The following is a 22,759-nucleotide window of genomic DNA, read 5'->3' as shown; positions in this document are numbered from 1 at the left end:
CCTGAGACCCGACGCCCAGCCCTCTCCCTCGTCCCCAGGGCCCCTGTCAGGCTCAACAACCTCTCGCTCTGCGACTTGTCCCCTCCGGGGATACAGCGCGGTCCAACCAGTCCCACTCAGTGCTCCAAGGACAGCGCAGCCCACTCCCGAGGGTTCCCAAGTCCCCAGGGAAAGTGGCCGGAAAAAAAATCTCTTGTTTACTGGGTCAGAGAGGCCTCAGCTGGGATTTGCTTCACTGTTTCTGTGGTTTCTTTTCAGCAGATTCCTGGGGCTGGAGAAGAAAGGGTGGCAACCGGTGGATCCACCCCGGCAGGGAATGGGGGTGGGGTTCAGGGGAATCCGAACTCGTGGAAAGGTCCCCCGACTTCTGGAGTAGCCGGACACGGAGTCAGGAACAACGTGGCCAGGAGCGCAGGGACCACATGGATCGCGTTAAGCATTGTACCTCGGGGAGCAAAACTGAGAAGGCTAATTAGGACAGGTCACCACAGGGAACCGGGACGTGGGGAGGGGAGCCCGCGAAGTGAGAAACTCGGGCAGGGGTAGTCAGGTCGACTAAGACGCTTGCCAATAATTCGCTGGGGTTCTGGGCTCAGTCCACAGAGTTAGGGGCATAAACCGTGGTATTCCTTTGTGATTTTGGAGACTGGGTTCTCCGGCAAGGATCACGCATGAAAGAGGACGCTCGTGTGTGTTGTGTCCACGTGTGCAAGTTCGCGAGGGGAGGGGGCGCGGAAGGCGTGACAAAGACGGACTTTATGGCTGAGTGTGCGCCTCGCTCCAACGGGGAGCAACAAACTGTGCCAGGCATGTGTCTCACGGGAAAGCCAGGACGTAAGTGACAAAGGCTGGGTGTCTGTCACGGCAACCGCGCCAAGGTGGCCACTGTGCGTCTGTGGATGCGTGCGATCGCCGGGACATGAAACCAAGGGGTGTGCTGAGCTGCACCCCGCACCGCTTTCGGGAGAGAAAGGCAAGCCCAGAAAGTGAGTACGCGCAACTGCGCGCGCGCCCGAGTGCGGGGGCGTGGCAGTAAACAGCAACAACCCACACCCCAGCTTGGCTAGAAACTCGGATCTCTCTTCCCAGCTCGAAAGTGCTCTGAGGCCGAGCCTGGAGGTGAGTCCGAGGGGGCAGGGCCGGGCGCGTTTTGTTACTGGGGTTACGGGTCGCTAGTACCTGGAGCGCTGCTGGCGCCTAAGGAGCGCCAGGAATGGAGGTGATGTCACGGTGATGCAGCCCGGCCCACCCTGGCCGAGAGAGGGGAGTGCAGTGCCGGGGGAGGCGGGCGGGAGAGCTAGCCACCGAGCTCACTCAGCTCAGTCTGGGGTCCCGGGGAGGAAGGCCCTGCACCTCTGCCCAGGCCTGGCCACCCCTACCGGAGCGGGCTCTGGCCCAGCGCCCTCCTTTGAGTCCCTCCTACGCCCGCCGGCGCTCTGCCTGGGGCCAGAAGTTGGCTCCCTGCGCCGCTCCGAAGCGGGCTGACTGCGAGTCCCAGGTAAGGGCTGCTGCCTCGGCGCTCCGCCTTCGCCATCGGCAGGCCGGAAGACCTGGGTCCCGCTGGCTGGGAGAGGGCAAGGGCCGAGGCCCGGGGTGGGGACCCGAGGGGCAGGCCACAATGCATCCACTCCGCAACTTCGCAGAAAGTTTCCAAACCCGAGCCAGCTGGGGACTTAATGGGTCAGGGAAGCCGGGTTCTGCGTCCTGAGGTGGACGGCCAAGGAAGGACTCCACCACCCGTGTGTCCGAAAGGTGTCCCTTTACCCATTCACACAGTGGGAGGCCACGGTTGACTGTGACTGTAGGTTGGCGTCGTTTTCCTGATTTCTTTGCCGTGCGTGGGGAGGGCAGGTTTCTGTGACCGGAGCAATGGGAGGAACAGAGCTTGGCCCCTTGCTCTTTTGGCTCAGACTTCCAGGGTCGTGCGAGCGGAGACCTAGCAATCCGGTTGGAATGGGGAGGCGAGGGCTCCGGATATCTCCGCGGGAAGTTTGGAATTTCAGAGGCCTAGGGCGCCTCTCCTTCTGGAGGCCTAGGTTCTGGATCCCACCCCTTACTCGCTCCTGGTTTTTCCAGGGCGCTTTCCGCTTCCACTTCACGCCCACACTTTTACACGTACAAAGTTCTAAATCACTTACGCCTCCATGATCTTGATCCTGAAGAACGGACATCATGAGGATATATGGAAGCGTGGCTTTGTGCTCCTGGAGAACCCCCTCCCCCTAACAGTGTCTGTTTTGTGGCTGGGAGGGAGTGCTGTTAGGGATGGGGGTGGGGCACATTCCAAAGTGGAGAGCAGACCCCTGATTGCTTAGAAGGCTTCTAAGATTCCTCATACTTGGGTATTTTAGTTCAGATACCCACTCTTGGTTATGAAAGAGGGATGGGGGACAGTAAACGGACTGTGGGTCCTACCATGCTTTAGCATCTCCCCAAGTCCGTTCTTACAGGATTCCTTGACCAGCCCTTTGGTCAGAGGGCTGAGACAATAGGACTTGTCCTGAGATTGTGAAAAAAGGAGGAAGTGGTGGGTGAGAGGAAGGCTGGCTACGTGTCCACCCATCTTTTCAGGTCAGCTGCTGAGGGGACGCAGCTAGGGAGGAAGAAGGATGCTCTGTGGTGTCCCTGGCTGAGCCTTTGCTCCATGGAACGGGGCAGTAGGTGGTTATGATCTTTGGCTTGTGTCTTACTTGTAGCCTTGATCCTACCAAGGAGCCTTCTTTCCCACTGTGTGTGTGTTTGTGTGTGTGTGTGTTTGTGTGTGTGTGTGTGTGTGTGTGCATGCATGTGTGCACGCTGATGGGGAGACCATGGAGTTGTTCTTCTGAGAGGTGAGAAGGTGAAGGTTTACTGCCTCACCTGTAACTGCTTAAAGCCGGTTCAGGGCTGGCAGAGTCTCAGCCCACCAGCCTTAACAAGGCTTTTCTGCTCCACCTGAAAACAGAAAGATGGAGAAAAGGGATCTAGGAACTTGACTATGTTGCCTCCGACCAGAGTTGGGGGCTGGGTAGCTGACCCCGGGGAAAGGCTGATTTCTGAGGTGATTAAGAATATTTGTATGGTGCCCCCGGGAGGTGTTGGCTCATATCTTTAATCCCAGCACTCAGGAGGAAAAGGCTGGTGGGTTGCTCTGAGTTCGAAGCCATCCGGGTCTACAAAGCAAGTTCCAGAACAGCCACAGCTAACCAGAGAAACCCTATCTTGAAAAATGAAGGAAAAAAATTGTATGACCAATTCCAGGGAGATGAAGTTAAAAGCCTTTTTGTCCAGACAGTAATATGAAGTGGAGCCTTGGCTGTGGGCTGTTAAGGCCTCTGGGGCAGGAGGCCTGTCCCACTCCTGGCAGAGATGGGTGGGTACTCTGTCCTTTAGGGCGCGGGTTTCACCTGGTTGCTGTGTTCAGAGGGTGGGAGACCCTCAGAGGTACAGAGTCTTGAAGCGGTTCTCAGCACAGGAGTCAAAGGACCATTTCCTAGGGGTCTCCTAAGATCAGAAAACACAGACATTTACATTATGATTCATAACAGTAGCAAAATTAAAGTCACGAAGTAGCAATGAAAATAATTTTATGGTTGGGGGTCACCACAACATGAAGATCTGTATTAAAGGGTCACGACAATAGGAAGGTTGAGAACCATTGACTTAGAGCCTGGTAGAGGAGGTTGTGTCACAAGGTTCAAAAGTTCAGGTCTCCTGCGCGGCGGTGGTGGCGCACGCCTTTAATCCCAGCACTCGGGAGGCAGAGGCAGGCGGATCTCTGTGAGTTCGAGACCAGCCTGGTCTACAAGAGCTAGTTCCAGGACAGGCTCCAAAGCCACAGAGAAACCCTGTCTCGAAAAAGCAAAAAAAAAAAAAAAAAAAGTTCAGGTCTCCAGAGGTACAGTCTGAATGTAGGGTGTGTGTGTGTGTGTGTGTGACAACCCTCAACAGGTGGTGGGTGTTATTTAAGAGCCTCTAGGCAAAACTGGCCTCTCCTCTCTACCCTTTAGCCACCATCTTAAAAAGTAGTAGGAACAGCCTGTCAATGGTGGTGGTGCATACATTTAATCCCAGCACTTGGAAGGCAGAGGCAGGTGGGTCTCTGAGTTCGAGGCCAGCCTGGTCTACAGAATGAGTTCCAGGACAGGTAGGACTATTACACAGAGAGATAAAACAAAACAAAAAGCAGCAGTAGTGGCCACAGAATCTGAACGGTGGACAAAATCGCTGACTGCTCTTGCATGGGTTCCCAGCACCCTCATGATGGTTGAAAACCATCTTTAACTTCAGTTCCAGAGAATCTGACCCCTTTACTGACCTCTATGTGCACCAGACACACATGTGGTGAACATCTAGACGTGCAGGCAAAAGATTCATATATGTAAAAAAAAAATCAAAATAAATTTGGTTGAATACATGTGTACACCTGGACTGAAGGATTGGTTGGTCTCTGAGCCAATGAGCTTTCTTCTCTTCAAGTATCTTTTTGTTGTTTTGGAGGGTTCTTTTTTTTTTGAGACAGGGTTTCACTATGTAGCTCTGGCCATCCTGAAACACACTACGTAGACCAGGCTGGCCTCCAATACACAGAGATCTGCTGCCTCTGCCTCCCAAGTGCTGGGATTAAAGACATGCACCACCATGCCTGGCTCTCAACGGTCTTGCTCACCCCAGGGGAGAAAGTCCAGCCCCGCTGCCCCAATTTCCCCACCTGACTCTGTCTCCATCTGCCCTTTAGGAGGAATGGTACATTTCAGGGCAGCCCAGTTTTCCATACTGGAGGCTTAGTGACAGAGGTGAGATTTGAAGGGTCAGGCCAAGGCGGAAGCTGGTCATCCCATTGCAAAGGCAAGAGGAATAAGTAGTACAGGACTGTAACCCTTCTCTAATCCTGTCCCGAGTGTCTGTAGGGGTGCTGGGGACCAGCCGAGCAGAGGCACGCATGTGTTTCTTCTCCGCCTTCTTCCTCTTCTTCCCTGGGGAAGGAAGCCAGGACCTTGCACTGGGACGTGCCTACACTGACCTACATCCCCAGTCTTGGGATGACCTGGCTATTATCAGACGTAAACCTGTAATGTGGCCCTACAGTGCCCTCTTCTCCTAAATCTCCCTTGTCCTGATATTTGTTGGGGAGGGTTGCAGCGGGAGGGGGTGGCAAGAATCTCTCAGAACTGGCCATTATGGTTCTGCTGCCTTTGGCCTCGCTCCTTAAACTGGATGAACATGGCTTCAATAAATTGACTGATTGTGCCCTTGTGCTAGACACATCTGAGAACATGACCCTGGCCATGCCCCCATCATGTTCAGTACAGCCTGCAGAGACTCCTCATTGCCTTGAACAAGTCCTCTTTGTAACCCCGCCCATCTTTGTACCCAGCCCTAGCCTCCTGCATACACGCTCACCGCTCTTTGAACTTAGTTTTCTGTCTCTTGCTCTGAATTTGAGGGCTGAACTCGGGATACTGACATCTGTCATCTTTCCTTCCCCTTTGACGTTTTTCAGTTCCACCCTCACCCTGGTACTTCCTTTTAGTCTGTCTCATGCATGGCAGTGTCCGGGAAACCGTGCAATTTAATTTACTGCTAATGGCATTCTTTTTTTTTTTTTTTTTTTTTTTTTTTTAAATTTTTTTTTAATATTTATTTATTTATTCATTCATTCATGTATACAATATTCTGTCTGTATGTATATCTGCAGGCCAGAAGAGGGCACCAGACCTTATTACAGATGGTTGTGAGCCACCATGTGGTTGCTGGGAATTGAACTCAGGACCTTTGGAAGAGCAGGCAATGCTCTTAACCACTGAGCTATCTCTCCAGCCCCCTGGCATTCTTTTTTTTAAAAAAAAAAAAAAAAAAAAAACAACTAACTTTATGTGTATGGGTGTTTTTTCATGCATGCATAGCTGTGTATCATGCATGTGCCTGGTACCCAAGGAGACCAGAAGACGGTGTTGGATTCCCTGGAATTGGAGTTCAAGACAGTTGTGAGCTGCCATGTGGATTCCGGGAATCAAACTTGTGTCCTTTGGAAGAGCAGTCAGTGTTCTTAACCACTGAGACATCTCTCCAGGTCTCTGCTTTTAAGCATTCTTGGTGCATTTTTGCTAAATACTGAGTAAAATGCTTTGTGTGGTGTGTTTTCAGATTGTTCGTGTGTGTGTGTGTACGTGTGTGTACGTGAGCGTGTGTGTGCATGCATGGGAAGTTAAGGTTGGCTTCAGGAGTCTTCTTCAGTTACTCTCCACCTTAGTTTATTATTATTATTACATTTATTTATTTGTTTACTTTTCGTTTTTTTTTTGTTTGTTTGTTTGTTTTTTCCAAGACAGGGTTTCTCTTTTCTTTTTTTTTTTTTTTTTTTTTTTTTTTATTTTCGAGACAGGGTTTCTCTGTAGCTTTGGTGCCTGTCCTGGAACTAGCTTTTGTAGACCAGTCTGGCCCCAAACTCAGAGATCTGCCTGGCTCTGCTCCTGAGTGCTGGGATTAAAGGCATGCGCCACTATTGCTCGGCTACTTTTTACTTTTTATGTGTGTGAGCGCACACAGGGAAGTCAGAGACAACTTACAGGAGTCAGCTCCAGATCCTGAGAATTACACAAAGGTTGTCAGGCCGGGCTGCATGTGCCTTTACCACTGAACTATTTTGCCTCTCCATTATCTTAATCAGGCATAATAGTCCCACATGCCTTTAGTTCCAACACTTGGGAGGCAGAGGAAGCTGGTTCCCTGTGAGTTAGAGGCCAACCTGGTCTACATAGTGAATTTCAGGACAGAGCTACATAGTGTGATCCTGTCTCGAAAATACAAATATACATATATATTCTTTGACAATTTCATATGTATAGAGAGTGCATCTTGATCATGTGAACTCCCTATTCCCCCCAAGAACCCTCGACTCCTGCCTCCCGGTCCCTGCAGGCACTTCTAGTACATTCCTCGCCCTGCCTCGTGTCCTCTCCTTTGTTAATGATCCACCAAGCCTGTTGGAGTATTGACTGATCTTGCTGACTTGACCTTGTGTGGTTCATGGGCACAGTTGCCATCTCATGTCCAGGAGACAGCATTTCACAGCACTTGCTCCTCCTAGCCTCTGGCTCGAAACGTTCTTTCCCGCTCCGCAATGTCCCTGAGTGGCTCCACCTGACTTGTTGAGAGACGGCCTCTCACTTGAACCTGGAGCTCACCAGTTCAGCTAGACTGGCTGGCCAACAAGTCCCAGCGATCCTCCTGTCTCCACCTCCCCAGAGCTGGGATTACAGTGCGTGCTCTAACCACAATCTTTACCTGGGAGGTAGGGATGCAAACTCAGGTCTTCATGCACACAGCAAGCACTTACTGACTGATCTATCTTCCACTTTTTTGGAGGTGTTGGGGAATCAGATTTAAGGACTCATGCATTCTAGACAAGTACTCTACCACTGAGCCATCCATGTGCCTAATTCCCAATGAGATACTTCAGACTAAGTCATCTCCCCCGTCCCCTTTCTTCTTGTTTCCTTACGCTCTATCTTCCTACCACACCTACCATATCTTTATTAGACCTTAGCTAGCATCAGGCCAGCGGCAGTGTTTGTCCATCTTTGTATTTTCCAGAACTCTAAAGTAGTTGGGTCTTGTCTCCCTGGATGTATATAGTCAGTACTGGCAGACCCAGAATCATCACCTATTCTGTATCCCTACCCCTCTTCCAGTGTTGGGGATTGAACCCAAGGGCCCTCACATAGGTAGGCCAACACTGTACCACCAAGCTGTGTCCCTGGTCCTGATTGCTTGCTCTGAACTAGGACCTGACCCAGGAAAGTGGGTGGAGAAACCCTCCTAGGGGCCCAGGAAAGTGGTGTGTCCAAGGGATACAGGCTTCTTGGTTGTTCTCAATGTTCTATTTTAAATTTCTAGCTCCACCCCAAATTCTTGCAATTGTCTGTTTGCTGAAACATTGGACATTTGGGAGCCTATGATATTGTTATGTGCGAGTTATCTCTCGGGTGCCTGGGAATGACCCCCTTACCCATTAACTCCCATGGTTCTTCTCTTTCCAGGGCTTGTAAATACCAGTGACCCTTTATTGATTTACCAGAATACAGAGTCTTGGGGCAGGGGAAGTGAACTTTGGCGAGCAACTCGCTTTTACAATGGTACTTCTTTAGGAAGACAACTATAAACTTACTTAAGCATGCTTGTTGGTTTTAGGAGTTAAAGGTAGATGGTAGCTGAGGAAAAGCTAGGAAATTGCTGAGGTGGCTTAAGCTTCGTGAATTTTTATTTTGTTTATTTTTATGTGTGTGCCTATGGGAGTTTATGTGTACCATGTGCGTGTAAGAGCTGTGGAGGCCAGGAGGGGCGTGGGAGCCCAGGAACTAGAGTTATAGGTGGTTGTGAGCTGCTCTTTGGAAATCCAACTCCGGTCCTTTCTAAGAGCAGAAAATACTCTTAACCACTGAGCCACCCCTCCGGCCTTCCCTCCCCTCTCTCTTTCTTTCTTTCTTTCTTTCTCTCTCTCTCTCTCTCTCTCTTTCTCTCTCTCTCTTTCTCCTCCCCTCCCTCCCTCCCTTCCTCCCTTTCTTTGTTTTTGAGACGGGATTTCTTGTGGTTCTGACTGATGTCTGGCTCATTGTAGCCAGGGATTTGGAATCCTGACCCTTCTGCCTCCACGTCCCCAGTGCTGGGAATACAGGTGTGTGCCACCATGCTGGGACCTGAAACTTTTTCAAGGGGCAAAAGCTGGGATGGCTTAAAGTACAGTAACCCCCAGCACAGCACCCTGGAGGTGGAGGCAAGGGGATTGTCACACATTTGAGGCTGGTCTGAGCTATCACTTTGAGCCTCTCAAAGTAAATAAATGAATAAACAGAAAGACAAAGCGGGGAGGGGGGGTTACTGTGATAGTTCAGAGGGTAAGAGCACTGGCTGCTTTTCCAGAGGACCAGTTCAATTTCCAGCACCAACATGGCTGCTCACAATCATCTGTAGCTCAGCTCAAGCCTCTGTGGCCCTTCCTGGGCAAATGTGCAGGCAAAACACCCACAAAAGGAGGTGGGACAAGAAGAAAGTGAAGACTGATCATTTTTATTATGTCAGTTTCATTTAAATTTATGTATTGGTTGCTTTTCTTGTAAGAAAATAACTGAGAAGATGCCCCCTTGAGGAGTTTGGCTCCAGCCACATTGTCACTGTAGTCAGGAAGCAGAGAGCAGTGACTGCTGGCCCCTGGCTCACTCTCGCCGCCTCCTCCCATCCCACACAGCAGCCCAGGGAATGGTGCCGCCCACCTGTTTTCACCTCCATTAACCTAATCTAGATAGAGTCTCACAGCACCGCCCAGGCTTGTTTCCTGGGCTCCTCTAGATCCTGCTAGTCAACTGTCAGGATTGACTGTCATAACTTGTGTCATTTCCCCCTGATTTAGTGACTTCCCATTTATCAGTTATGGATGGAAATTTTCTATCAAAGGGGAACTTGACATTTTGTATGCATATTAAACATTAGCTAGGAGTGGTGGCTCGAGCCTATGTCCCCAGTATTCAGAAGGCTGAGGCAGGACGTTTCCCACAACTTTGAGACCAGCCATGGATGAGTAGCAAGGCCCTGCTTCAAATTTAATAATAAATAAACACATAGTTGGGCATTGGAGGAAGCATTTAGTAACATAGATGGCGCCATGCCTTTGGTGGCCACTAGTGGATGCTGTCATCCAGGGAAAGTTTGGTTGCTAGTGGGGGGCCTTCGCCCTGGCTAGGCAGGAGAGATACTCCCTTTTAAATTTATTATTTATTCATTAAAATATTTATTAAAATTTTATTTTTTTATTTTGGTTTTTCAAGATAGAGTTTCTCTGTGTAGTCCTGGCTGTCCTGGGCCAGGCTGAGTTTGAACTCAGAGATCTGCCTGCCTCTGCCTCCCAAGCGCTGGTATTAGAGGCGTGTGCCGCCACCACCTTGCTTCTTTTGTATTAAGCCCCTCTTTTGCTCTCCATGTACTCCTGGCTGCCCTAAAACTATGTAGACTCAAACTCATAGAACCCCATTTACTTCTTCCCCTCAAATGTTGGGGCTAAAGGTATGCGCTACCGTGTCTGTGTATCTGTCCAGCTGCATGCGCCACCACTCCTGTCCAGCTATAACTAGTTTCTTAACATGTAGGGTACCTACTATACACACGGAGGATCTATGTGTCAGGGAATTTGGGCTTCATAATAGTTTGTTTTAGAGCCTTTAAACCTTCTGTGTTAGAGCTCTGTCTTTTATGACTGAAACAACTTATAGAAGAAAGAGTTTATTAGGGGTTTGCCTAGAGTTTCAGAGAATTGGAGGCCAAGATCACAGTGGGGATCTTCGCAGCAGGCACCAGGCTAGAGAATTAGCTGAGAACTCAAGTCCTTACCTTCAAGAATGGCCTGGGCTTTTGAAAACTTAAATCCCATCCCCGGTGACACACCTCCGCCCACCAGGCCTTGCTTCCTCAACCTTCCCTGTTCCTCCAATGGGGAAACAAGCATTCAAATATAGGTGCCTAAGGGGCCATCCTCATTCAAACTACCACAATTTCCAAATCAACTTAAAGCTTTGAATGGAAAATTCACCAAATGTCCCTCTTGGCGGGGCAGGGAGCAGAGCTAAGGATGGAACCTAGAACTTTATACCCACGCCAGGGGAGTGTCCAGCACTGAGCTGCAGCCGAGTCCCCCGGATTCGAAGTTTTCTTAACCCACAATCTCCTTCAGTACACACGGGGATATTGTTCTGGGCAGCCAGCTTTGGTTTTCTTCCTTGGCACAGATATGCGACATTTGGTACGGCCACAGTGAGCATGTCATGATCTGTTGTTACCTTTCTGGTGTTAATAAATAGACCATTACCCGCATTTCACTACAGTGTCTTAAAGTCTTTCATTAAAGATTAATCCCTTTGGGGTGTGTGTGTGTGTGTGTGTGTGTTTATGTTTAGCTTTTTTGAGGCAGGTTCTCTCTGTGGAGTGCTGGCCTGGAACTCACTGTGTAGACCAGGCTGACCTTCACAGGGATGCTCTTGCCTCTTCCTTTGGAGCGCTGGGATCAAAAGTGTGTACTACTGCACCCAGCTCCTGCTTGTTTGGTTTGGTTTTGTTTCTTTTCTTTTTAAGAGATTTATTTTATTTTTATTTCTGTGTGAACGTTCTGCCTGCATGTTTATCTGTGCACCATCTACACAGTTGACGCTGACAGAGACCAGAAGATGTCCCATTCCCTGGAACCGGAGTTCCAGTTGGATGTGAGCCACCATGTAGGTGCTGGGAATCCAACTTGGGTTCTCTAAAAGAGCAGCCAGTTCTCTTAACCTCTGAGTCATTTCCCCAGCCTGAATCCATTTATGTTCTCCTTGTCTTTAGTACCGAACTAGGCAAGGAGTTGTAGGTCTGACGAGGAAAGTTGGCACTAAAAGGGAAAAAAATCCAAAAGCCAGTCTTTGTATCCTATGCCTGTAATCCTAGCGCCAGTTAGCCTGGGTTATGTAGTGAGTTCCAGCCAGCCTGGGCTACCTAGCAAGAATCTGCCTCATGAATAAACAAACAGTGAAAAGAAAAGGGCACGTAAACAGACTAAGGAAAGCAAGGGGGTGAGTAGCATTCCCCCTGTGGGCTCTGTTCATTTCCTGCCTCCAGGTTCCTGCCATGGCTTCCCCTGATGGTGGGGACCCTGACCTGTAAGCCAAATAAACCTTTTCCTCCTCAAGTTGTTTTTGGTCATTGTATTTCTCGAAGCAACAGAAAGCGAACCAGAACAGTGGAGTGAGGAATTTTCAACTCTCTTCTTTTGCGCTGTAGGTTTCTTCCCACTGTAGGTGCTTGTTAAAGGCTTTGAATCGAGGAACGCGGGGCTGAGTGGCCGCATTTGTCAGGGTTCTCTAGAGGACAGAACTTACAGAAAGAGCGATTACACACGGCTTACAGGCTGTGCCCTAGCTAGTCCAGCAGTGGCCGCCTACCGACGGATGGCCCGAGAATCCAGCAGTTGTTCAGCTCTCCATGCTGGATGTCTCCGCTGGTCATCAGTATAGCCTGGAATCCCAAAGACATGTGACGTAATGCCAAGTGAAGGGATGGGCCTGCCAGTGAGAGTGAAGGCAAGCAGGCAGAGAGATCTTGCTTTTTCCATGTCTTTTAGGCTGCCGGCAGAAAGTGTGGCCCACGTTGAAGGCGTGTCTTCCCACTTCAAATGATTTAATTGAGAAAGTATGCCCGGCCATTGGGGCTTTAGTTCACTCCAGGTGTGGTCAAGTTGACAAGAACTGGACTTCTCAGTAGCAGTCTGGAACTTGCTTTGGAGGTCAGGCTGGCCCTGGACTTAGGCATTTCCAGGATTTAGTTGAGGGGTGCAGTATCTTACCTGGAAGTCCCCAGGCAGAAAGGACCATGTTGAATGGAGTAAACCTGGGTTTTGATGGGTTAAAGCACTGAGAGTTCATTGGTGGTCCCCACCCCAAGGTTTATTTTTATTTTATGTGTATGAGTGTTTTGCCTGCATGTATGTTTGTGCACCTTGTCTGTGCAGTGCCCGAGGAGACCAGGCTCAGATTCCCTGTGTCAGGAGCCATTGTGAGCCATCATGTAGGTGATGTAGGTGCTGGGATTCAAACTTGGGTCCTCTGGAAGAGCACCCGGTGTTCTTTACCACTGAGCCATCTCTCCAGCAGTTAAGAAATTTCTTCTTTTCCATGGTTAGGATTAGGGATGACAGCTGGGTGTGGGGCTCATACCTTTAATCCCAGCACTCTGTGAGTTCAAAACCAGCCTGATCTAGACTGCTACAGAGAAAGAAGCCTTGCCAAAAACAAACAACAGAAAAAGGAAAATAAGGAAAAAGGAACGGGGTGACAGATGAACCTCATCTGTCTACTCAGTTGACAAACCTTCGTGAATTCTGAGCTAAGAAGGACTTTAGCCAGGCGGTGGTGGCGCATGCCTTTAATCCCAGCACTCGGGAGGCAGAGGCAGGTGGATCTCTGTGAGTTCGAGGCCAGCCTGGTCTATAAGAGCTAGTTCCAGGACAGGCACCAAAGCTACAGAGAAACCCTGTCTCGAAAAACCAAAAGAAAAGGACTCTGAAGAGCTGGAGGGACTGCTCAGTGGTTAAGAACGCTTGTCACTCTTCTAAAGGACCTATGTTCAGTTCACAGCACCCACACGGTGGCTCACAACCATCCTAACTTCAGTTCTGCGGGATCCAACACAGCCTTCTGGCCCCTGCAGGCACCAGGCACACGTGGGCGTACAGACATACATGCAAGCAAAACACCATGCACATGAATTCTTTTAAATTAAAAATACACAAAATAAGGATTCCAAAGCCTAGAGGGGCATGTCTCCTGATCACTCTTTTTCAGGATGGGGGAAGTAATACTGTGCTCACTGAGGTCTGACGTTGGAGAACTGATTTTTTTTCTATTCTTCCTGTCTCCAGGGACCCAGCCTGGCCTGGGAGCCAGGATGGCCACCCACAAAGCCTTGCTGGTGTGCCTAGGATTGCCTGTGTTCTTCCCTGGGGCCTGGGCCCAGAACCATGCCCCACCTGGCTGCGGCCCGGACCTGGACCCTCTCTACTACAACCTTTGTGACCGCTCTGGGGCCTGGGGCATCGTCTTGGAGGCGGTGGCCGGTGCTGGCGTCATCACCACGTTTGTGCTCACGATCATCCTGGTGGCCAGCCTTCCGTTTGTGCAGGACACGAAGAAGCGGAGCCTCCTGGGGACCCAGGTGTTCTTTCTGCTGGGCACCCTGGGCCTCTTTTGCCTTGTGTTTGCCTGTGTGGTAAAGCCTGATTTCTCCACCTGCGCCTCTCGACGCTTCCTCTTTGGGGTCCTGTTTGCCATCTGCTTCTCCTGCCTGGTCGCCCATGTCTTTGCCCTTAACTTCCTAGCCCGGAAGAACCATGGACCCCGGGGCTGGGTGATCTTTACTGTCGCCCTGCTTCTCACCCTCGTGGAGGTCATCATCAACACCGAGTGGCTGATCATCACCCTGGTACGAGGAGGCGGCCAGGTTGGTCCTCTGGGCAACGGCAGTGCCGACTGGACCGTGACCTCGCCCTGTGCCATCGCCAATATGGACTTCGTCATGGCGCTCATCTATGTCATGCTGCTGCTGCTGGCGGCCTTCCTAGGAGCCTGGCCGGCCTTGTGCGGCCGCTTTAAGCGCTGGCGGAAGCACGGAGTCTTTGCGCTTCTCACCACAGCCCTCTCCATTGCCATCTGGGTCGTGTGGATCGTCATGTACACCTACGGCAATAAACAGCGCCACAGCCCCACCTGGGATGACCCTACGCTGGCCATCGCCCTTGCTGCCAATGCCTGGACTTTTGTCCTCTTCTATGTCATCCCTGAGGTCTCCCAGGTGACCAAACCCAGCCCTGAGCAGAGCTACCAAGGGGACATGTACCCTACCCGAGGCGTGGGCTACGAGACCATCCTGAAAGAGCAGACGGGCCAGAGCATGTTTGTGGAGAACAAGGCGTTTTCCATGGATGAGCCAGCCTCAGGTGCGGTGAGGACCTGTATATATCCGTGGTGGGGGGGTGTCTGTGTGTGTCGGGGCGTGCCTGTGTGTGAGGCCAGACTGGGTCTCATGTAGCCTAGGCTGATCTCGAACCCTCTATGTAACTGAAGCCGGGTCTTGAACGGATCCTCTCTTCTCCCAGTTGCTGGCGTTTGCCACTATTTTCAGCTTTTGTTTGTTAAAGTTACATTTCTTTATTTAGTCAATTATTTCTTTCCTACCCTGTGGCTTCCGGGGATCAGCCTCCGTTTGTCAGGCATGGTGGCAAGCATCCTTACCTGGCTGGGTCATCCTTTATGCCATGTCTTTTACTGCAGGGCAGGGAGCCAAGCTCTTGAGAAAAACTGAAAGTTCTTGTGAATATCTGCAGTTTTCTGCTTTGAGGCCCCTGCGTTCTGGGACCGATCAAGGAGCCTGAGTGGTAGAGTATTTGTGTAGCAGACCCAAGGCTTAGTCTCTAGCACCACAGACAGCATTTGTGACCTCAGGGGCGCCTTTGTTAACTGTAAGGAGTATTAGCATTTAGCGGTTGCCTGCTGTGTGCTGGGCTCTGCTGAGACACAAAGGGTTGTGGCTTACAAGCTGCAGCCCCCTCAGGCATGACCAGAGTTCTGCAGGACCCAAACTGTTTGTGAGATATTTACGGACTTTAGACCTGGACTGGTTATCACATGCCGGCTCCGGGATCTCTGACAGAAGCTCAGTTAGAGGCGATGGACACTCCAGAAACAGAAATCCTAGGGTCCTCTGTCCACACTGTGTGGCCTTCAACGTCCTGCCTCATGGAAATAGGGAGCGCTATAGTCTGCGATGTCACTCCCTGGAGATGACTGCTGGCCCCACACTGGGGTGACTCTGGCACACAGACTGGGCCACTGAATGTGCAGGGAGGGGACCAGTAAGGAAGCCAGAAAGACAGAAGACCTGGGCAGGTGCTGGGAGAAGCAGCAAACCCTGTCCCCACCCCCGCTCCTTCCTGCCCCAGTACTCCTTCCTTGGGCCGGAGAGGTCTTACTTAGTCTTCTTCTCATGGAGACGCTTCTGGGCTGTTAGTTTTTATTTATTTCATTTTATTCCAAAATCGAAAAACCAATAGCACGAGCTCAGCACTTAGGAACCCTGCACAGGCCGTGGCCCTCAGCCCTGCAGAAGAGAGCTGAATCCTGTATACCTGACCCCCCAGGAAGTCCTGTTCTTGGGGCCCAGGGCTAGTTAGCAGCTCTTCTCAGATGCCCCAGAGGTGCTCATCAGGGTGGATCAGACAGGAAACCCACACCAGAAGGTGCAGGGAGCTACAAATCTCTCTGGGTATTTGCCAGGGGGCCTAGGATGGACTGAGCACCAAGTCTTCCTGACTGGGCCCTGCATGGCTACAAAGTGGCACCAGCAGCTACCCATGCCCTGTGTGGACATGAACCCATAAAAAGCTGTGGGGTTTCAGCTGGATTTCCCTTTGTGCCTGGCAGCGGGTCCATCGTGGCAGAGGCAGGAGCTGGAGGCTGGCCATCTTGGAAAGCTGCCGAAGGCCCATGTGCCCCTCTTGGCCTCTGGCCCCGAGGCCGGATAGGATGTGAAGGTTGCTGACAGCGTGTTTTTCTGAGCTATGGGGGAGGGGTACTGGTATGGGGGGGAGGGGGAACTGGTGTGGGGGGGAAGGGAGGCTGGTGTGTGTGTGTGTTTGGGGGTGTCCCACAATGCAGGGAGCCAAGCGGCACTTTCTTATACATCTAAACGAAAGAACGCCAGGCATGGGAGGGCCATCAGGTCCAGGGCCTCATTCTCAGGTCTCTCTCCACTCCTGGGTCTGGTGTTATGCCGGGCCCCAGGGCCCCCACTCCCCTATGCCCAGGAGAATTGCTTGGACTGTGGATCAAAGCAGGAAACAAGAATCCAGAACCCTTCACATTTGACCTTGTTTTTCCCTACAGCGAAGAGACCCGTGTCGCCTTACAGTGGCTACAATGGGCAGCTGCTGACCAGTGTGTACCAGCCCACCGAGATGGCCCTAATGCACAAAGGCCCGGTGAGTAGGTCCCTCAGGTTCCCATGATCTGGTTGAGGGTCACAGAGCTCAGCCTCATTTGCTGGTAGGAAGCCTGTGCAGGCAGTGAACGTTTGGCTGGATAGAGGCATTCTTAGTGTATGGCAAACTTCTCCTGGGGCATCAACACTGCCAACCCAGGGCTCTAGTACACTGCAGTGGGACCTGCCCTGCATCACTGGGCATCACCCACAGCCCGGTGGCACATACCTGTAATCCTAGCACTTTGGAGACAGAAGCAGGAGGCTCAAGGCCATCTTTGGCTATAGCTTGCACCACCAGCCTGGGCTATATGAGACCCTATTTCCATGCCTGGCCAGCAAGTCTTGACCTTATACCACCCCTGAGCCCTGGGAGCCAGTACTCCCTTAGCTAGGGGGGTGGTGGGAACAGGAAGGAGGTGGATTAGATTCCCACTCCATATATGTTCCTCTTCTTGCTGGCAGTGGTTGCCGGAGAGGTCAGCGACCTGCCTTGGCAGGATTCTGGGAACAGGAAGCCAGGAGGTCAGCAGGGTGCTGTTCCCATCCCTTCCCCACCCCCTAAGCTGGGGGCCGGGGATGGCTGGTGTGTCTGAGACTTCCAGTCCCTCTCACCAAGTGTGAAGCTGCAGCCTAGCGCAGAGTTGAGCAGTTTGCCGTTCACACCATGATCAGAGGCTGCCCCTTCGCCCCGGCCTCTGAACCTGGTCCCCAGCACCCTGTCTTTCAGTTTGGAGGGTGAACTGAGCCAAAGAGTTCTTTCTGCTTAGTTCTCACACCGTGGTCGGACTCAAGGGAGCAGCAATTGAAAACTTGCTTAAAATGCAGATTGGGTGTGAGGTGGGACAGGTTATTGTGAGTTCTGTATTGGTAGCCCTGGGGTGGGGGCTGTTGGTGACCTGGTAGCTTATGTTCCACCTAAAAGGGAGTAGAAACTCCCCAAGGCAGATTTATAGGGAACTCAAGGGCTTTCCCACCCCTGTAGTTAAACATTTGTCAGACTATCTCTGGGTGGGGCCCAGCTAGGGGGTGGAGCTCAACTGGGGATAGGGCTTGACAAACAGTCCTGCTAATTTTGGTGCTCCAAGATCTAAGTGTCCTAGAGGGCAGGGAGTGCTTGGATGTTTCTGGAAGGGGGAAGCCCCCCGCCCAGACACCCGCAGCTGCTGGTCTGGGGTCTTGGGAGCCTGGGTGCTTTAGTGGTAACATCTAACATGGTGATAAGACAGGAGGGACCACCCCAGGGGTTCATGTACCTTCCAGGTAGAACATTTGGGGCTAGATTCCTAAGCTAGAGTTATACGGACCAGGACCTACCCGAAGGGTACTGAGTGTTGTAGTGACATGAGAAAGGGAACTTGTGAGTGGCATCGGTCATGTAGCAGAAGCTTAATGCTGCCAATCCTGAGGCTTCGCAAAGCATTAGGATCAGGAATTCAGAGACAGGGTCTCCTCTGGGAAGCCCCCGAGGTGTTCAGGGACCTTCTTCCGTGCTCAGAAGGCCAGACCTCTATTTCCAGAAGTAGAGGCATCCGTCTTATCCTGCCAGCAGGGCCCTGGTAGAATGAGGGTGAAGGGGGTGGGTCAAGAGGTGGGAGCTGGCAGGCACAGCCCTGCAGGAAGCTGAATGTTTGTGCCTTTGCCCTGGCGGAACCTGGCTCCTGATCCCCCCGACTGTGAGACCGCCTGTTCTTCCTTCCAGACCGAAGGCGCTTACGACGTCATCCTCCCACGGGCCACCGCCAACAGCCAGGTGATGGGCAGTGCCAACTCAACCCTGCGAGCTGAAGACATGTACATAGTCCAGAGCCACCAGGTGGCCACGCCACCAAAAGACGGCAAGATCTCTCAGGTCTTTAGAAATCCCTATGTGTGGAACTAAGGCAGCAGCTGTGGCCAGGAGGAAGTGGGCGGATTTGGAGAGGGCGCTCAGGACCTGGCTTGGGTGAGGGACCACTAGGGATACTGTGCTCTGTGGCTCCCTTCTCCCTCACTGGCTCAGGGTAGCTTATGCCTCAGGGTCAGGTCCCCTGATCTGCCAATGTTTGGGTGGGTGTCCAGGGGGGCCTCCTCCCTCTCAGTATTTGTGGAGTCCAGACGCCTGCCCTGTTTTATGCCAGGGCCACCTCTGGTGATCTGCTCCTTCCAAATAGTGTTCTGCTCGGGGTGGCAGCTGGTCCTGTGCCTATACTCTCCAGTGACACCTGCAGCCTCCAGAGAGCTCAGAGAGGATGCCTTGGGCTGGATCCTGCTCCTCTGTGAGGAGCAAGGGTGCCTAATAAACACATTATTGCTTTATTAACTCTTGTTCTGGGCTCGTGGTTTCTGACTGGGTTCTCACCTCCCGTGACTCTTTCCTTTCTCTGTGGTGGATCACTGAACCCCCCTCTCCTCCTCACATCTTGCTCTCGGGGCTGATGCTTGTTGTGTCATCTGTGTGGTAAGGGGCTGGCGCCTCCTCCAGGGCAGGGCTTTCTAGTGTGTCTGTCATTAATTGCCATCAGAATGAGCATCTGGGCTCTTGTCTGGACCCACACCTGGGAGTGTCCAGCCTACATGGCTTTCCTGAGGGGCTCATCCTCTCCCCCAGAGGGGGCTATATTCAGAGATAGAACAGGGGAGGCAGGCCCACCAGTGAGCAGTTCTTGGGGTGCAGGGGGGGGGGTCAGCTCATCTTGGCCTCTCTCATAGGAAGTTAGCATACTTTAGAGGGTGAGGCCAACAATCATTTTGCTCCAAGTTCTGGGATCATGCTTCATAGCATGAGTGGCATGGCTTGGGGTGGGCCTGAGTTGTTTATAGTGTGGGTTCACAGAGACAGGCAGGTCACTACAGGTCCTGGTTAGCTCAAGGGTCACAGCATCCATGTGCTAAGAATTTGGGGGTCAGTAAAAGCTTTTCCCCAGAAGTTCAGGCTTATCTCCATGGCTAGTCGGGTGGGGTGGGAGGTAGGGCAGGATGGGGCCAGTCTTTGCCTTCATTTCCAGGGCTAAAATCTCAGAATGCTGTCACTTCAGGTTTATATGGCGTCTTAGGGATATAGTTATCCCAACCCTTCAGTCCGGCCACAGAGCCTCTAGGTAGCTGGACCAAAACTGGACAGACTGACATCCCTAGCTTTTGTCCTTGGCTCTTCCTGAGATAAGCCAGACCAGTGTCCTGGGCTCTGAGATGCCTCTGACCCTTCTGGAAGGAACAGTGTTCTGACCCTTGGAGATCAGCTCCAGGTCCTTCAACAGCACTTGAGAGCCTGCCCATACCAGGCTTGGGAAGTTTCATCCCCAACTAGCCAGAAGCTATTTTCTGACACTAATTGTAAGGGGGAAAAATAGTTTTTTGTTGAAAGGGAGAGAAAGGGTTGTTGGAAGAAAACTCCAGACTATGTTTAGATTGTATCACTCCCTGTAGATTGAGGTTATTTTTTGTTTTGTTTTAAAGTGCAATCCAATACTTGGACTGTGGAATCCATCTCTTTTGACTCTTGTTCTTTCTGGTTACTTTAGGATCAGTCCCCGAAAAACAAAACGAGATGGTAGATGCCCTCTTCCCTGGACCACACCTCATCTGGACACCCTCATTGCTCTGCATCCAGCTGAGCAGGGCCCAGCAGTTTCCCCACCTTTGTCCTTGGAGCTGGGAGGGACCAGAGGCCAGCAATCTGAAGCTTTGGACTGAGTGGGGACCTTGGGATAGGCCTGAAGCATGTGACTGGTGCTCATAGGGTCACCCACCCTCTTGCCCATTCCCAGCCTCCTGGTCCCCAAGTGACTGCAGCTACAGGGAGCTAACTGTTGACTCATGTCTCCTGCCTTAACACATCCCCCAAGTCACAGAGTCTGTGCCCCCATGTGGTTCTCCAGGTGGTTGTTATCCTGCTGTGAACGTCAGGTGCACAATGCCACTGTTTTGACACTGGACCCTCTTGGCCATGTTGGTAACCCATCAGATGTCACACAATGGATATCATATGCAAACCACACAGACCTTATCCCTTGCCCTACTCTGGACCTTCCGCCATCTTCTAGACTGGAAGAGGTCGCCAGCTAGGGGCAGAGCCCGGGTTGGGCAGGCTGTTTCTCATGACCTGAGGGTTTCAGGTCCCAGCACCTTTGTGCCTGGCCTGAGTCTACCTTACTTTCAGTGAGCTGTGTCCCCTTACCAGGGCAGGATCGTTCATTTTCCCTCCCCACTGCCCATCCCCACTGGGAATGGGAATCACAACACTTATCCCAATGGGGGAAGATTTCTCATTGTCCAGCACTGCCTCACAGAGAACCCCACTTAAGAGTCGAAGAGCTGGTGGGCCACAATGGTGCTTAGAGTGTTGCGCTATGGATGTACCTCAGTTAAACCCCTGGCTGCATCTCCCCGGTCTGCTTTCGGCTTCTATGCCAGCTCCCAGGATGGCTCCTAGGACAGGTGCTGAGGTGGGATTATCTGGATCTCTTAGGTTCTAGAGGTACCTGCTGGGGCTACTTGGACATATGTGGTTGGGGTCTGGGAGTTCCTTTAGGAGACAGTGGGTGGGAGCCATGGCTGCATTCTCAGGGTGACTCGAACCTTTCCTCGGTCAGGCTGGTGGGATGTGAGATTCAGGGCTGGAGATTACTCATGGGAAGATGTCTAAGTTTCTACCTCAGCTTGGGCAGCAGGTGTCCTTGGTACACCTGGACAAGCCCTGCTGCTTTCATCACTAGAGGAGCCTCTAGTGGCCTTGGCCTTAGGACATGCACCTGAGGGACCTGATGGCTACCCAGGTCACAGAGGGCCACTTTCAGGCCTGCGAGCTGCCGACACCAATGACTGAGATGATCATAGTACCGGACCCTGGAACTGAGGTCTCCACAGGCCTGGGTACCAGAGAGAGCCTCCTCCAGGCCCTCTCCAAGTGTGCCCTGGAGCCCTTTAGCTCAGCACTACTTAGTGCCAATGTAGACAGAGGTGAGGATGAGTGACTGCCCAGGAAGGTACCCCATGCTTAGTCCATGGCTCCCATGCTGACTTCTCCCTAGTAGCCTGTGCCTTTTATTTTTGGGGGAAAGGTCCTCACAGAGCGGGACTGTACCTCCAAATGTGACTCCTTCTGCCTTGACTTCTGTTGAATGAGGATGCCCAGTCTATGAGTAATACAATACTGCCCCCACACACATGCAAGGGAACGGGGTCTCCATGGACCTCACACTGTTCTTGATCTAGAGCTCTGAGACCCGTCACCGCAAGCAAGGGACTAGTTTGCTGTCTTAAACGAGTCTTTTAGGACTCCAAAAGCACCAGATGCCTAGGTGGATGTGGCTGTGTTTATTGCCCAAGTCCTGGCTGCAGCTGCAGCCCAGGAGTCATGGGCTCCTGGAAGATGCAGAGCTGCCTGGATGCAGAAGTACCTGTGGTCCTTACTTACCCTGCATCTTTCAGTTCCGGTTCCAGCGAAGGACATTTTTAGGAGGCTTGGGGGCCTCCTAGTTTACAGTGCTGTGTCGCTGTATCCCACACAAGGGAGAAATGAGTAGACCCAGGCTTGGTTCAAGTTCATCATTCACAGGCCCGCCCCTTGGTTGATGTCACAGCAACACTGTTAAATTCTACAGTGGACGTCAATGGAGGGCCAACTTTGTAAGTACTCAGAATTAAATGACTGCCCTTTCTTCGTGAGGGGTTAAAGCCTCTGTGTCCCTGTGTGTTTCTAAGGCATTGTGGGGTATCTGTCAGCTGGCCTTCCCGCCTCTTACCTCCCCACCCCCCCATCTCTGCTACACCAGCAATGTCTGATTCTGGCTAATTTCTCTTTGGTTAGACTTTAGGGGGGAAAACCAGGCCTCCGAAAGACATTGAATTCTCAGCTGGGCATGATGTTGCATGCCTTTAATCACGTACTTTGGAAGACAGAGGCAGGCAGATCTTCATGAGTTCCAGGACAGCTGGGGCTACATAGTAAGAAGGGGGAAAAAGGGACAATGAGCTGGGCATTGATGACACACACCCTTAATCCCAGCCCTTGGGAGGCAGAGGCAGGCGAATCTCTGAGTTCGAGGCCAGCCTGATTCACAGAGTGAGTTCTAGGACAGTCAGAACTGTTACACAGAGAAACTCTGTGATGGGGAACGGTGTGTGTGTGGGGGGGAGGTGATAATGCATTCTGACCAGCCAAACACAGAGACAAATGGTTCCTACACAGGGATGGGGGTGGGGAAGGGGCCACCACAGATGGCAATCCAGCTACTTCTGGCACAGC

The 22,759-nt window shown here is 51.7% G+C and overlaps 1 protein-coding gene across 2 annotated transcripts; it reads left to right on the top strand.

The window, feature by feature from the left end:
• The first annotated feature begins 521 nt into the window (after positions 1-521).
• On the top strand, positions 522-22,274 carry Gprc5c (G protein-coupled receptor class C group 5 member C). Of its 2 annotated transcripts, none has more exons than XM_041635563.1 (5): positions 522-1,119; positions 13,418-14,491; positions 16,437-16,531; positions 18,233-18,382; positions 20,034-22,274. In XM_041635563.1, exons 2-5 carry the CDS (start codon positions 13,444-13,446, stop codon positions 20,064-20,066), a joined length of 1,326 nt encoding a protein of 441 aa, XP_041491497.1. In that variant the 5' UTR covers positions 522-1,119; positions 13,418-13,443; the 3' UTR covers positions 20,067-22,274. The 2 variants fall into 2 exon arrangements, with proteins under 2 accessions (XP_041491497.1, XP_041491498.1); XM_041635564.1 differs by lacking the exon at positions 522-1,119 and adding an exon at positions 1,297-1,498.
• The last annotated feature ends 485 nt before the right edge of the window (positions 22,275-22,759 follow it).

This window comes from Microtus oregoni, unplaced genomic scaffold, assembly GCF_018167655.1.
Source record: "Microtus oregoni isolate MIOR12 unplaced genomic scaffold, Mior012 000048F_ref0000485, whole genome shotgun sequence".
Lineage (NCBI taxonomy): Eukaryota > Metazoa > Chordata > Mammalia > Rodentia > Cricetidae > Microtus > Microtus oregoni.
This window is presented reverse-complemented; position numbering and strand designations above follow the sequence as displayed.